Below are 13,584 nucleotides of genomic sequence, written 5' to 3'. Positions count from 1 at the left end.
CCGGGCAAAAGTTTTTAACCTTAATGTAACCTAAATTGCCTTTTAAAAAATTATTAAAATGGTTTGCTCTGTAAAAACCATATGAAAATTAAGATTAACATGCACATTTAAACATTTTATAGAATGTGGAATATATGTTAAATATGTAATACATATGAAAATGTTACCATTTATAGGCAACTGAATGAATGTCTATTAAGTATACATTACCTTCCTTTTCGTTGTATGGCACTAGCTTTGGAAATCCACACCATTTTTAACATTGTAACAGAATTCAGTGCATCAAATGACTTCTGTAATATTTAAATCATCTTTGTGTTAAAAACATAAAAAATTACTTAAGATGAAATAGTATGAAACTTTATCAATGTATTTTAACATGCCAAGTTTAATTCATAGCCCCTACTGACTACATAATTATAAAAAAATTACAATTTTTTAAAACTCCAGATTTCTCTGCTTACAGATATTCTAAGGCAAAAGAATAAAAACTAAACTCAGAAGACCTATAAAATTTCTCTATTCTGTGCCTTCCTGAGCTATTTTGTTACTCTCTGCTAAAACTGGATAGTGGCAGTCAGTTCTCTTAAGATATCAAGATTGAAGAGCACTGATTTGTTCTCTTGATTACATTTTTCTATTGGATTTACATCATTTTAGGGGGAAAGGAGTAATCAGAGAAAGAAATATTTTGAAATACTATTCAGGGAGTTGATCCAGAGGGATAAGAATAATAATCATCACTAAATTAGCCCTATCCCAAAGTAAAGAATTCTCAACCCCTTCCATTTTACCTCCTACTGAGCTACTAATTTAGTCTATATAGAATGTTACAAGGAAAAAGTAAAAAGGAATGATGACTACCCCAAGCTTTCTCAAAGAAGCTAAAATGAAAATTTACTGTAGAGAACTATTTTTTATGCATTCTCAACTAGGATATATACTTTAATCATTCAGTGACTTTATTTTTCCTTTCACAAAATAATACTTTGTTTTGTTTGGAAATTTTTTTTATTTGAAAAATAAAATTAATTTAAAAATTAAAACAAATAATTGCAGACAAAATTTTTAGAGTGTTCTCATAATAGTATAATCATAGAATTTTTAAATAGATGCTTATTTAGATTTCAGTAAAGTGTCACACTTGTCAACTTTGTTAAGTACAAACTTTCTGACACTACCACGATGGCTTAAACCATGGTGTACTTTATAAATAAATAAGTTAGAAATTAACTCCTAAAATATTTATTCAAAATCCACTTCATCAGCTTTAGATAATTTTAGAGCAATAAAACCTGATTTTTCATTGTTTCACAATTCAGATTTTTAGTGATAAATTTATCCCTCCTTTACAGTATGCCCAACTATAATGAACATGTCCGAATTTTATAAAAAATTTTACCTTACAAAAAATATTCCTAAAATTATACTGAAAACAATATAAAGCAATTAACATTTTTTTGCATTAAAAATAATCATTTCTATTGACTAGAACACATGTAACTTGCTTTCCAATGGATAAATATTGCTTCCATTGAAGAATCAACTACTTCTATCATTTACATTCTTTCAGTATAAGGATCTACTAAAAGTTCAGAGCATTGAGAATTGCTACCTTTTGTTTATATCAGGAGTTGACAAACTTTTTTTGTAAACGGTCAGATAATAAATGTTTTAGGCTTTGCAGCACACAGGATCTCTGTTGCAACTACTCAAATTTGCCACTGTAGTGTGAAGGCAACCATAGAAAAATGGTAAAACAGTGGGCATGGCTGTGTTCCACTAAAACTTTATTTACAAAAACAGGCAAGATTTGGCATCGCTGGCTGTAGTTAGTAAAACCCTGATTTATGTGTTTGTTTGCTTTTTTCAGCCATGGTTCTCCTGAACCAAATATCTTTTGAACACCTACATATGTAGGACATTGAAGATAAAAACAGTGAACAAGAGAGACAGGGTCCATGCCCACAAGTAGAAGGAAAACATACAAAATATGTAATCAACTTCCATACTATGTGGCAAAATTTTCACTATAACTAGCCAAATGCTCCATTTTTTTCCTATTAAAGCTAAAGTTTTATTTTAATGAAATCAACATTTACTACTATGTTAATTAATCCAGAACCAGAATTTTTTCCATTAGAGTCAATTCTGCATGTGAAAGCTTTTATTGTAATGGCATGTAACTTTCATTTAAGGAAAAATAAAATTTATACAAACCTACCTCTTTCACCTTACCAGAATCGATAACAAAAACAACATCATTGACTGTGATGCTGGTTTCAGCAATATTGGTGGAAAGGATCTGCAATATGATGTTATTTTATAGTTAATATGAAAACAGAACCAATAACAAATAAAAATAGAAAAAGAAGATTTTACGAAGCTTACTATTTTTCGAACACCTGCAGGTGGATTTTTTAATACCTTCTTTTGATCAGACGTTTGCACATTTGAATGAAGCATAAAGACCTGATATCTGTGGACAATTTACAGAGAAAATATACTATAGCATCTGTCCATTATTTAAAGTAACAAATATAAAGCTTTAGCTTTTACCTATGTGTATTTTCAGCAAACCGCTTGTCATCAAACAGGATGCGATCCCTCAATCCAACAATTTCATCATATCCAGGTAGGAAAATTAATATTGCACCTTGGGAGATAATTAATTTTTAATCTTAAATCTCATTTTAAAATCAGAACCAATCAACTGAACTTTATTGTTACAAAGAGCTAATCATGTTTTCAAGTACTGCTAAACAATAATACCTATGAGATTATACCTTTGAGATTATTCAGGCATTACTATCAATGGAATTATGTGAAAATTTTACACAATAAATATTAATTTTAAAATAAAAATGTACATTTTTGTTCCAGTTCTTATAGACAATGCTTATTTACCAGCATCACAACCATGGCAGATATTGTACAGAAGATGCATGATCAAATCCAAGTCTACTTTTTCATCATCAAAAGTATGATGGTAAGCTTTCAAGAGTTCTCTGTCTTCTGCACTGAGGTCACTTCCATTTGTTTGAACCAAAGAACTTTCATCTAGATTTCCAAATTCCAATGAAGCACTTTAAAAAAAAAAAGATCAGGTCAATGATTCCCATATGTACTTCTTCAAATTTCCAACACACCATAAGGAGGGTATATGATTCTTAATGTGATAACTATAATATAGCTCATGCTTTGGTTTGAAGCAGATTTTTCAAAGTAAAATTTGGCAATAAATGCTTTAAAAGAAAACCAAAATCTAAAGGCATGTCTCCAAAGAAGATACACAAATGACCAATAAGCTCAACATCATTAGCCATTAGAGAAACACAAATCAAAACCATAATGGCATACCACTTGACACCCAATAGGATGGCAGTAACTTAAAGACAGACAATAACAAGTGTTGGCGAGAATGCAGAGAAGTTGGAATCCTCATACATTGCTGGTGAGAATGCGAAATGGTGCAGTTACTTTGGAAAACAATTTGGCAGTTCCTCAAAATGTTAAAAATTGAGTTTCCATAAGCTCTAGCAATTCCACTCCTAAGTATATATACAAGAGAAATCAAAACATACCCATGCAAAAACCTGTACACAAATGTCGACAGTGACATTATTCATTAGAGCCAAAAAATGAAAACAACTCAAATGCCCATCAACTGTGATGAATGAGTAAACAAAGGTGGTATATCCACACAATGGAATATTGAGCCATAAAAAGGATAAGTACTTATAGATGCTACAGGAGTGCATGGACCTTGAAAACATTATGCTAAGTAAAAGAAACCAATCACAAAAGACTACATATCATATGATTCAATTTATACAAAAAGTCTTGAATAGGCAAAAATATTTATAGAGAAAAAGTAAATTAACGGTTGCCAAGGGTAGGAGGGTTAGGGGGAAAATGGGGAGTGACTACTAATGGGAGCAGGTTTCTTTTTGGGGTGATGAAAATGTTCTAAAATTGACTGTGGGAGTATTACACAACTTTATGAATATATCAAAACCCACTGAATTGTACACTTAAATGGGTGAATTGTATAGTACATGAACTGTAAACACAAATATTTGGTTAGCATTCATATTTTCTTTCTTGATAGCTTGTCTCTGTTCAATATTACAAATAATACTCTGATGAATATTCTTACATTTAAAAAAAAACTTGCGTAGTTACCAACCTAATATGACTACTAATCAGTAATTCTAAATTAAAGTCTTTTTTTATACAACTTTATCTTGAAACTCTTCTGAATTTTTTTTTTTTTTTAATTTTTGGATATCATATTTTAAATTCCTAAGATCTCCTGCTCTTCCATTCATTCAAAAGTTACTGAACATCTACTATATACCCAATCTCTGTTCTTTAAAACACAGTAAACAAGAAGTTCACTAAATTCTAGTGTGGGAAAAGACAGACAACAACCAATAAATACAGTACATAAGTAAATTATACAGTGTATCAGAAGGTGGTAGGTTCTATGGAGAAAAGAAAATGTAGGGCAGATTAAGGGAAGTCAACAGTGCAGGGAGTTAGATTGCAATAAATAGGGTAAATTTCTCATGAAGATGAAATTTGAGCAAAAGCTTGGGTTCTGTTCCTTTTTTATAGCACATTGTTTTTGTTTCATGAATGAGATGTCTTCTATAACAGCACTGTTTTGTTTGAAGTTTTCTTCTGGTCATTGATTCATTATTTCATCTAAATTCTGAGTTTTTTTGTTGTTGTTGCTATTATTGTTTATTTTGATTTGTTTGACCGACTTGTGTTTTTACCTCTTGAAAGCCTGGTGATCAATCCTTAGCTGTTTGTTCATTTTTAAAGTGTAGAGCACCAAGAAACTCCATGTGCATAGGTGGCGTTGTTGAGTTACCTGGTTTAAAGATGGTTTTTTCATTCAAGGAACACCCAACGTTCTGTATTTCTAAATCTTTTCTCTAGGCCTGGTCTATTTTTCCAGGAAAGAATTCTCAAGTTTTCTGCCAAGTAATATAAACTCCAAACAGGAAAAGGTGACAAGGGACAGTAGGAAAAGAGTAGATGATATCACAACTTTCAATCTGTAGACGACCACTTAAGTTCCTTTTTTTGTTTGATACCTCACACCTACTCTCCCATTATTCCTGGTAAACCCCAAGTCCAAAGCTTCTATGACTTCCTGTCAAGGTGGAGAAAGGATATCATCTGGTAGCAGGGGAGAAGGGTATCCGGAGTTCTAAATGTTCAGCCCTTTCTAAACAGTCAGCCCTTTCTTTCACTGCTTCCTTCCAAGGGAGTTGAATGAGCCTCTCAGCATTCCAAAGCTAAAGTAAGTTTATTTCTAATTGACATTCCACACTTTGAGCACTCAGATTTTAGTTTTCTTAGCTCTGCTAGGTCAATTACCTCTAATCATTAGCTATCAATTTTCCAAACATTCACTAACATCTTCCATCAGCTATCATTGTCCTCCTCATCCATTTTCTTTGACTTGGTCAATTTACACCTTCACTGTCATTTTAGTGAGGTTTTTAGGAAAATGTAGAGATAAACATACGCATTCTACCATGTTTAACTGGAAATCTCCCTTCTGATTTTTCAAAATAAAAAAATCAGGTAAATATTATGACACATTAAATCTTATCAACAATTTAAATATCTCACAAAAAAATTCCTGAAAATTAAAAAGTTATGATCTCTAGATAACAGACTAATAGCCTACATTCATCATAGTCTATGATACACATAGGTCTGCTTTTTAAAAGGAGGTAGGATTAATAAAATACAGAATAAAGTTTTACCTGTAAGATTCTAGAAGATCCACAATTTCAGTCTGCCCAAAGTGTTTAGCCCAATCTAAAGCCATCCTATCAAAATTTAAAAACATCAAATTAAGACAGAGAAATAATCTTCTTAAAACTGTAAAACTAGTCACTCAAAATTATTTGTACCCCCATTAAAGTCCAGATGTATAAGCAATTATTAAACAGTAGCTAGTAATATAAAGATAAACATAAGAAATCAAAAAAGTTACATTTAGCTATAGAAAAATATACAAAGAATGAATGCAGTTTAAAATAAATTACCAGCCATTTGATGCTTTACTATGGACATTGGCTCCCATGCTAATTAATTGTTCTACTTGACTTGAGAAACCTCGTCCTGCAGCAACCATTAGGGCTGATGCACTGGTTTCACTGTGTCTGTAATCAACTAAAAGAAAGAAAAGAAAATCAAACTGTTAAGTTCCCAAATTATTTAAAACCATTTTAGTTTTTTTATAAATGGAAAAATTGAGTTTCCAGAGAATCAAACTGGGAATTGCCCCTTCACATAACAACATGATAACAGCATTATATCACCACTAACTCGGATTATGCAGAGAAATATGTTACTGATATGATCTTAGAATAAATAGGATGGAATAGACACTGTCAGCTAAAGAAAGGAAAAGGAAAGACAGTTGTTAAATTGTTTTAAACTCTCAGAGATAATTACAACAGAAAAGGAAGGCTACTAACTTGCAGAAACCTTAAATAACCTTCCTAAATGTACATATTTCCTTGATCACCAAATGACGGCATGCAATCAAAGAAGAATCAAAAAGTTAAAAAGTTTATTTTTATCAGTAACTAGTAATGAATGCTTAAAAGTTTGACTAAGAAATCTTTGGTTGCAAATGTCAACACAATTTTTTATTGCTCTTTTGTTTTACTTTTCTTCCCCATCATGAACAGCTACTATTTTGCAACGGTTAAGTTCATGTGTCATCCTGGCCAGGTTATGGCATCCAGTTGTTTGGTCAAGCAAGCACTGGTCTGACTGTTACTGTGAGGGTATTTCATGGACTTAAATCATCAGTAAGTTGACTGCATCTATGGCTGATTACACCCACAATCATTGTCTTCAACAATGAGAGAAGTCTCATGCAATCACCTGAAGGCTTCAAAAGGAGAAGTGAGGATTTCAGCAATAGGAAGGGAGAATTTTGATCTCTGCTTCAGCAAGGCAGCTTGTCCCGGGAAATGCATCAAAAACCTTCATCAAATGTCCCAGCTCATGTTCTACCCTACAGAACTTGGACTTGCCCATCCCCACAGTCACATGAACCAATTCCTATAAAACATCTCATATTTACATAACACGCACACACACACACACACACACACATACACACACACACACACACACACACACACACCTCCAGCCAGTTCTGTTTTAGAGAACTAATACAGATTTTGGTATCAGGAATAGTTCTTGAGAAGCAGAATCTTAAGGATGAAATTTCTGAGTTGGTTCCAGGATTTCTGGAATCGGTTCTCTAGCTGATTAGATTCAAAAGTACTAATGACTCTATTTTCAACAATCAAGATGGCAATGATAGTCCATAGCATGAACTGGCAAGAGATATGCAAAATATCACTACCGGATATGGCTACTCAAATGCTTATAAGAGGCAAGGGTCGGATGACAGTGTTTTTGACACCTTACCAGAGTTTTGTGGAATCAAAAAGTATAAAGATGTTGGCTGGTTGTTCCTAAATACACTGGATACAGTTGTAAAATAAACAGATGAGCTCAAGTCTTCAAATTCCCCCCTTAAGCACTGTATAAAGGACATGAAAGCTTCTATGTGTGCCTTGAAAGAAAATCTTATTTTGTGAAGCCACAGTCTGAGATTTCTGAAAAACAGATCCAGAGTCTCACTGTGTGAGTGGATAAATTACAATATAAGCTGAATTTCTAACCTTGCAGGGTGTCTGCTGTTAAAGTGAGGGCACTGATGGAAAAGGAATAGGATCCTGAAAATTGGAATGGGGACATATGGGCCGAAAGTAATAAGGGTGGGGACAATGAAACCCTAGATTCTGCTGAGTCATTGCCATACAAACCTGTATGGTCTGCCCTGAACAATCAGCCACCCAATCCCCAATCAGCCTTGAGGAAACAGCTACCCCACCTTTTATGGGCCCTGAGCAATCAGCCTCCAGACAGCCAACCTAACCTGAGAAATCAGACATCCAACCTTCACCTGAAGGGATTAACCCTGCTGTGACTGATAAACCTGTAACCACCTCCCCTGAGGAAACAGGGCTCATAACTGTTTGAAGAGATTAATCCTATTTCACCAGATGAAACCGCAATGGAAGGCTCTGAAGTAGTTGCCTTGCAAGACATTTCTCATTCTTCTCATGACCCACACCCACCACCCCTCTTTTCTTCCAGATCTATAAACTACACTGAAATGCCAACAAGCCCTAAAAAGCGAGGTACAAAATGTGACCCATGAGGAAGTACGCTACAATCCAAAAGAACTGCATGATTTTTCCAATATATATAGACAGAATTCAGGGGAATATGTGTGGGACTGGAGGTTAAGGATATGGGGTAATGGTGAGAGGAACACAAAGTTGGATCAGGCTGAATTTATTGATATGGGCCCACTAAGCAGAGATACTGGATACAGTGTTAAAGCTCAAGGGGTTAGAAAAGGCTGTAACAGTTATTTCATATGGTTGGCTGAAGCATGCACCAAAAGGTGGCCTACACTGCCTGAAGTTGAAATGCTAGAAGTGACCAGGTATAATGTACATGAGAGGATCCAAAGGCTTAGAGAGATTGGAATGTTAGAGTTGATTTACCATGTAAAACCTGCTCACCCACTACAGGAATGTCCAGAGGACACACCTTTCACCAAGTCTGTGAGGAATAAATTTCTGAGACTAACTCCATCATTCCAGAAGAACTCTGTGGTTGCTATTCTCCATAGGTCAAATAACACTGTGGGAACTGCTGTCACTAAACTTGGATCCTTAAACACATTGGGGATGATCTGTTCCTGGGTTAGCAGAAGCCAAGTGGTGGGACTTAATCGACAAAGGCAAAGTGGGCATGGCTACCATAATGGAAACAGACTCAAAGCAAAAACCAAAATAGTCTGTCTTGCACACACCTATGGCATTGGCTAGTACATCATGGGGTACTGAGATGTAAAACAGATGGGCAGTCTACTAAATTCTTACTTGATTAGTATAAGCAGAAGAGTTCTGTGTCAAGTGAACAAAAGTTCTATGTCAAGTGAACAAAAGTCAGAGAGAAATGGCCCCTTAATTAATTCCCAGACTTGAGACAGTTCACAATCCCAGAATGAAGGTGTTCCAGTTTGCTAATGCTGCCGTTATGCAAAATACAAGAAATGGATTGGCTTTTATAAAGGGGGTTTATTTGGTTATAAAGTTACAGTCTGAAGGTCACGAAAATGTCCAAATGAAGGCATCAACACACAGTATACCTTCACTGAAGGAAGGCCAATGGTATCCGGAAAACCTGTTAGCTGGGAAGGCATGAGGCTAGCGTCTGCTGATCCCAGGTTGTGTTCCAGCACCACTCGCAGCTCCTGTGCGATCTTCAAAGTGTCTCTCATGGCTGCAGCACCTCCTTCTGTCTGTGAACTTTTTATAGGACTCCGGTGATTCAATTAAGACCCACCCTGAATGGGTGGCATAACACCTCCATGGAAATTATCTAATCAAAGGTCTCATCCACAATTGACTGAGTCACATCTCCATGGAAACACTCAATCAAAGAATTCCAACCTAATTTAACACTAATAATAATTGTCTGCCCCCACAAGATTGCATCAAAGAACATGGCATTTTGGGGGACATAATACATCCAAACTGACACAGAAGGGAAGGCCACGTCCACTTGTGGAAGGATCCTGCTACACTGCCAAAAATTTATACACTAATCTTCCTCCCAGCCTTCCCAGAGAGACCTACAGCCTTTTACCAAGGTAACTGTACAATGGAGAAAAGAAAATGATTAGACATTTTGGGGATTATAAGATACCTGCTCAGAAGTGACACTAATTCCAGGAGACAAAAATCATCCCTGTGGTCCACCAATCAGAGTAGGGATTTATGGAGGTCAGATGATCAATGAAGTATTAGCTCAGGTCTGTTTTGCAGTAGGATCTACTAAGTCTTTGGGCCCATCCTGTGGTTATTTCCCCAATTCCAGAATGCATAATTGAAATAAACATACTGATTACCTTCTCTTCCCCAGCCCACAGCTATGGCCTCTTGGGGAGTTCCTTATAGTCAGTTGTCTGAGGAAAAGAAAACTCAGGCCTGGTTTACAGACAGTTCTGCACAATATACAGTACCACCCAAAATTGGACAGCTGCAGCACGGCAGCCTGTTTTGGGGACATCCCTGAAGGACAGTGGTGAATGGAAATCCTCCCAGTGAGCAGAACTTTGAGCAGTGTACTTGGTTCTGCATTTTGCTTGGAAGGAGAAATGGCTGGAAGTACATGTATACACTGATTTATGGGCTGCATCCAATAGTCTGGCTGGATGGTCAAACACTCGGAAGGAACATGATTGAAAAATTGGTAACAAAGACATCTGGGGAAGAGGTATATGGATAGGCCTTTCTGAGTGGGCAAAAAACATGAAGATATTTATGTCCCATGTGAATGCTCACCACAGGGTGACTTTAGCAGAGGAAGATTTTAGTAATCAAGTGGATAAGATGACTTATTATGTGGATATCAGTTGGCCACCTTCCTCAGCCACTCCTATGATTGCCCAATGGGCTCATGAACAAAGTGACGATGGTGGTAGGGATGGAGGTTATGCATGAGCTTCTACTCACCAAGGATGACCTGGCTACAGCCACTGCTGTGTGGCCAATCTGCCAGCAGCACAGACTAACACTTAATCCCCAAAACGGCACCATTCCCCAAGGTGATCAGCCTGCCACCACAACTATTATGGAAGGGGAAGCATTTTGTTCTAAGTGGAATGGACACATACTCTGAATATGGGTTTGCCTTCTCTGCACCCAATGCTTCTGCCAAAACTACCATCCATGACTTACAGAATATCTTATCCACCATCACGATATTCCACACTGCACTGCTTCTGGTCAAGGAAACCACTTTACAGCAAATGTAGGAATGGGCACATGTTCATGGAATTCACTGGTCTTACCATGTTCCCCATCATCCTGAAACAGCTGGATTGACAGAATGATGGAACAGCCTTTTGAAGACTCCATACCTTATAGGACTGGGGCAGTGTTCACCAGGAGGCAGTGCATGCTCTAAATCAGCATCACTCTATGGTGCAGTTTCTCCCATAGCCAGGATTCACCGGTCCAGGAATCAAGGGATGGAAATGGGAGTGGCACCCATCACTATCACCCCTAGTGATCCACTAGGAAAATTTTTGCTTCCGGTCCTTGCAATCTTAAGCTCTGCTGGTCTACAGGTCTTAGTTCTAAAAGGAGAAGTTTCCACTAGGAGACACAATGATTCTACTGAACTGGAAGTTAAGACTGCTACATGGCCACACTGGGCTCCTCCTTTTTTTTTAAGAAAAAGTATTTAATACCATCATATCCTTAACCTCAACTAGAATAAATTTGAGCATTAGAGTTATAAATGCTAACCTGGCTAACTTCACACATTTACCCCCTTGCTTCTAGTTCAATTCATATGAATTAAAATCACTTAACAAATAAGCACATAGAAAATTAACACACTATGCATGGAAGAAAACTTTTCACACACCGAATGACAAAAATAAGGAAGGCCTGTCATTCCTGCTTTATGATCCATGTAATTTCATGACGCAAAACCCTCCCATAAAATCCTCAATTATTTAACCTGACCTGACAAGTAGCTGCGTAAATTATTGTATTGTTACCCTGTAGAGCAAGTTTCATGTGAAACAATTTATCTTTGTAAAATTAAGTTATATAACTATAATAAACTTATATACAGAAAAAATGTCTGCTGATTTTTACTCATGATTATTGGAATAAAAGCCTTCAAAATTAAGAATCAAATGAAAAAGCAAATTATTTCGCTATTTGCTCCTTATTAAAAAATTGCTCATCATAGTTCTTTGAAAAAATAATTTTTAATAAAGAATCAAAGGCAGAAGTAAAATTCTGGCTTGTACCATACTACTGCCTTTCGAAAACTGCCTTTGAGTAGAATTCTATTTTACAAAGGTTTTTTTCATAATATCTAAATGTATGTTCAACAGGCAAAGAAGGGGAATTACCATACTGGCTGCGGTGACTGATCCTGTCAAAGGGAAACAGGACTGGAACTACACAACGGAGGTAAAGAAGAATTTACCTGGAATACAGGAGATCCCGTAGGATGTGTCTTAGTACTACCATGCTCTGCGATTACAGTCAATGGAAAACTGCAACAACCCAATCCAGCCAGGACTACCCTTGGCCCAGAAACTTCAGGAATGAAGGTTTGGATCATGCCACCAGGCAAAGAACCACAGCCAACTGAGGTGCTTGGCGATGGTAAAGGGAATGTGGAATAAGGTAGTTATAAATAAAGCTACGACCACATGACAGTTATAGAAATGAGGACAGTAATGGTTATGAAAATTTCTTCCATGTTTTATTATGAGTATGTTTGTATATATACATTAGTTATATTAGCTTCATGTTGTAGTATTTAAGTTACAGGATATCAAATTCAAGAGTGAGTGCTGTCCTAAACTTGGCCAGGTTATTTTGTCCAGTTGTTTGGTCATGCAAGAACTGCCTGATTGTTACTGTGAGGATATGTCATGGACTTAAATCATCAGTGAGTTGTTTGCATCTATGGCTGATTACCTCTACAATTAATTGAGGAGACTGCCTTCAACAATGAGAGAAGTCTCATCTAATCCGTTAAAGGGTTTTAAAAAGAGAAGTGATGATTTCAGCAGTGAGAAGGGAGAATTTCCATCTCTACTTCAGCTAGGCAGCTTGTCCTGGGGAATTCATCAAAAACCTTCCTCAGAGTTCCCAGCTTGTGGACTGCTATATGGAATTTGGACATGCCCATTCCCACAGCCAGGTAAGTCAATTCCTATTAAAAAACTCTGCTAATATTTACATTATACACACACACACATACACATTACATATATATTACATATGTGTGTGTGTGTGTGTATATATATATCCTGTCTCTTCTGTCTCCCCAGAGAACCTTGGCTAATACAATATTTAATGAAAGTAACACTGAGAGAGAATTTACTTCCATCAAAATTCCTCCATGAAAAAAATAATTAAGGGTCTGCTGAATATATTTGACATACAATTCAATATACCATATTTAGCACTAATCTGTTTACATTATAAAATTGATAACTTCAGAAAACATTTACCACTGTAAAAAAAGTTCAGTGGTATACTTTAAGGCACATATAAAAGGAAAAATTTAATTTTCCATACATATCCAATTATCCTCATTTCTCAATAACACGCTAAAACATGGTATCCATTATTGAAATAGAACAGTGGTTCTTAATTGGGGAATGGTCGTACTAGAGAATTACCTCAGATTTTCTTGTTTGTTTGTTTTTGGTCTTATTCCTAGATTCATATTCTGTATGTATGGGATGTCCAGGCATATGCATATTTAAAAAGATCTACAACTACAAACTCATGGACCAAGATGGCTGTGTAAAATGCTCCAGATTAGCATTCCATCATGAAATCTTTGGGCAACTAGAAAAACTAGTAGAGCCATTTTCCTCAAAACTCCAGAAAACAGTTGCATTAACCA

At 36.0% G+C, this 13,584-nt stretch overlaps 1 protein-coding gene across 3 annotated transcripts in view; it reads right to left on the bottom strand.

The window, feature by feature from the left end:
- The window catches only part of YTHDC2 (YTH domain containing 2), a 112,606-nt gene that overhangs the window by 37,961 nt on the left and 61,061 nt on the right, over positions 1-13,584 (bottom strand). For all 3 annotated transcript variants that reach the window (XM_037800949.1, XM_037800951.1, XM_037800950.1), the window contains 7 exons: positions 6,075-6,201; positions 5,790-5,855; positions 2,908-3,086; positions 2,560-2,656; positions 2,392-2,479; positions 2,225-2,305; positions 211-293 (listed from right to left, as the gene is read on the bottom strand). In XM_037800949.1, coding sequence (XP_037656877.1) covers positions 211-293; positions 2,225-2,305; positions 2,392-2,479; positions 2,560-2,656; positions 2,908-3,086; positions 5,790-5,855; positions 6,075-6,201 — 721 coding nt within the window. The remainder of the gene's footprint in view (positions 1-210; positions 294-2,224; positions 2,306-2,391; positions 2,480-2,559; positions 2,657-2,907; positions 3,087-5,789; positions 5,856-6,074; positions 6,202-13,584) is intronic.

This window comes from Choloepus didactylus, chromosome 13 (assembly GCF_015220235.1).
Source record: "Choloepus didactylus isolate mChoDid1 chromosome 13, mChoDid1.pri, whole genome shotgun sequence".
In the NCBI taxonomy this organism is placed as follows: Eukaryota; Metazoa; Chordata; class Mammalia; order Pilosa; family Megalonychidae; genus Choloepus; species Choloepus didactylus.
The sequence above is the reverse complement of the archived record's forward strand: the minus strand, read 5'-3'. Positions and strand labels throughout refer to the sequence as shown.